Source organism: Palaemon carinicauda, chromosome 6 (assembly GCF_036898095.1).
Source record: "Palaemon carinicauda isolate YSFRI2023 chromosome 6, ASM3689809v2, whole genome shotgun sequence".
In the NCBI taxonomy this organism is placed as follows: Eukaryota; Metazoa; Arthropoda; class Malacostraca; order Decapoda; family Palaemonidae; genus Palaemon; species Palaemon carinicauda.
Window position 1 is genome coordinate 26,095,359 of NC_090730.1, and position 2,500 is coordinate 26,097,858.

Below are 2,500 nucleotides of genomic sequence, written 5' to 3' on the forward strand. Positions count from 1 at the left end.
AAGAAGCTCGATGCCTCGGTGTCGTGTCAGGGGTCTCATTAGGGGGACGACGATGGGCCCAAAGAAGCTTGATGCCTCGGGGTTTTGTCAGGGGTCCAGTTGGGGAAAGACGACGGGCCCAAAGAAGCTCGAGGCCTCGGGGTCATGTCAGGGGACCCCTTACGAGACATCGGGGGGTCCCAAAGAAGCTCGAGGCCTCGGTGTCGTGTCAGGGATCCCGTTGGGGGACGACGACAGGCCCAAAGAAGCTCGATGCCTCGGGGTCATGTCAGGGGACCCGTTAGGGTACATCGAGGGTGCCAAAGAAGCTCGAGGCCTCGGTGTCGTGTCAGGGGTCCCGTTGGGGGGACGACAATGGGCCAAAAGAAGCTTGAAGTCTCGGGGGTTGTGTCAGGGGTCCTGTTGGGGGGAAGACGACGGGCCCAAAGAAGCTCGATGCCTCAGGGTCATGTCAGGGGACCCGTTAGGGGATATCGAGGGTCCCAAAAAAGCTCGAGGCCTCGGTGTCGTGTCAGGGGTCCCGTTGGGGGGACGACAATGGGCCAAAAAAAGCTTGAAGTCTCGGGGTTGTGTCAAGGGTCCTGTTGGGGGAAGACGACGGGCCCAAAGAAGCTCGATGCCTTAGGGTCATGTCAGGGGACCCGTTAGGGGACATCGAGGGTCCCAAAGAAGCTTGATACCCCAGGGTCGTGTCAGGGGTCCCATTGGGGGACGACGATGGGCCCAAAGAAGCTGGATGCCTCGGGGTCATGTCAGGAGACCCGTTAGGGAACATCGAGGGTCCCAAAGAAGCTCGATGCCCCGGGGTCATGTCAGGGGTCCCGTTTGGAGACGACGACGGGCCCAAAGAAGCTTGATACCTCGGGGTTATGTCAAGGGACCTGTTAGGGGACATAGAAGGTCCCAAAGAAGCTCAATGTCTCAGGGGTGTGTCAGGGGTTCAATTAGCTATGATGGTGAAGATGTGGTGATTCCAATTCTAGGTACAAAAAAACCTTAATTCGACAGGTAAAAGTACAGAAGAATAGTCATTGAATTTGATCTTTCTTCGTGGCCAAGTGGTATGTCACTTTCCATACAAGTATCCTAGACCAGGGTTCGATTCCCGGCCAGTCAGAAGCTATTGTCTTTGTGTGATTTCGCCTGGGGCTCTGATCCCGAGGTCGTTAAGAGAATCAAGACATAAATGTATAAAAAATATATGGCTTATTTGAATATGAAAAACACGTTTAAATGTGCTAAGATTTATCATATACTGTACACTGTATATGTGTGTGTTTGTATATGGGTGCATATATATATATATATATATATATATATATATATATATATATATATATATATATATATATATATAGACATATATATATATATATATATATATATATATATATATATATATATATATATATATATAGACATATATATATATATATATATATATATATATATATATATATATATATATATATATATATATATATACATATAAAACCACTAGTACAGCCGTTTATAGTTCACTGCAGGACGAAGGGCAAAGACATGTCGTTATTCATGTCTGGGGTTTTGCCATTTTCAATATATATATATATATATATATATATATATATATATATATATATATATATATATATATATATATATATATATATATATATATATATATAAATATATACATATATATATATATTTATATATATATATATGTATATATAAATATATATATATATATATATATATATATATATATATATATATATATATATATATATATATATATATATATATATTTATATCTATATATATATATATATATATATATATATATATATATATATGTATACATATATATATATATATGCATATATATATATTTATATTTATATATATATATATACTGTATATATATATATATATATATATATATATATATATATATATATATATATATATATATATATATATATATATATATATATATATACTGTATATATATACATACATATATATATATATATATATATATATATATATATATATATATATATATATATATATATATATATATATATATATATATGTGTGTGTGTGTGTGTGTGTGTGTGTGTGTCTACCTGTACTTATGTATCTCTCTTAGGACGCATAGGTGTGTGTTACAAGTATGCGCAAACGGTGTTTACTGTAATTTCACCCCCAATACGTTTTCCGCCCTTCCTATACTAGACATAGTTTTTGTGATTTTAAGCAGTGATATGGCATTTTTCAATACAATAAAGTTTCATATTGCAATTTCAATGTAAAACCGTTGAACTAGTATAGTATTGATGGCAGAATCCAGAAAAGTTCACGTCATTGATAAATATGGGTAACAACCACAACATATATCTGTAAGTTTTAGTCTTCACTATAGGCAACATGGTGTCGGTTTTCACTGATATCTTGGTGTTTCTGAACACCAGGTTACGAAACGTGTAATGGACAGCCCCGTCATTTCCTAAAC

General features: G+C 36.5%; 1 protein-coding gene across 1 annotated transcript in view; it reads left to right on the forward strand.

The window, feature by feature from the left end:
* Window positions 1-625, forward strand: part of LOC137642920 (aggrecan core protein-like) — a 942-nt gene extending 317 nt beyond the window's left edge. Inside the window, exon 1 of the mRNA XM_068375785.1 lies at window positions 1-625. This exon is cut by the window's left edge and continues 317 nt beyond it. Within this exon, the coding sequence (XP_068231886.1) occupies window positions 1-625 (625 nt within the window).
* Window positions 626-2,500: the final 1,875 nt, after the last annotated feature.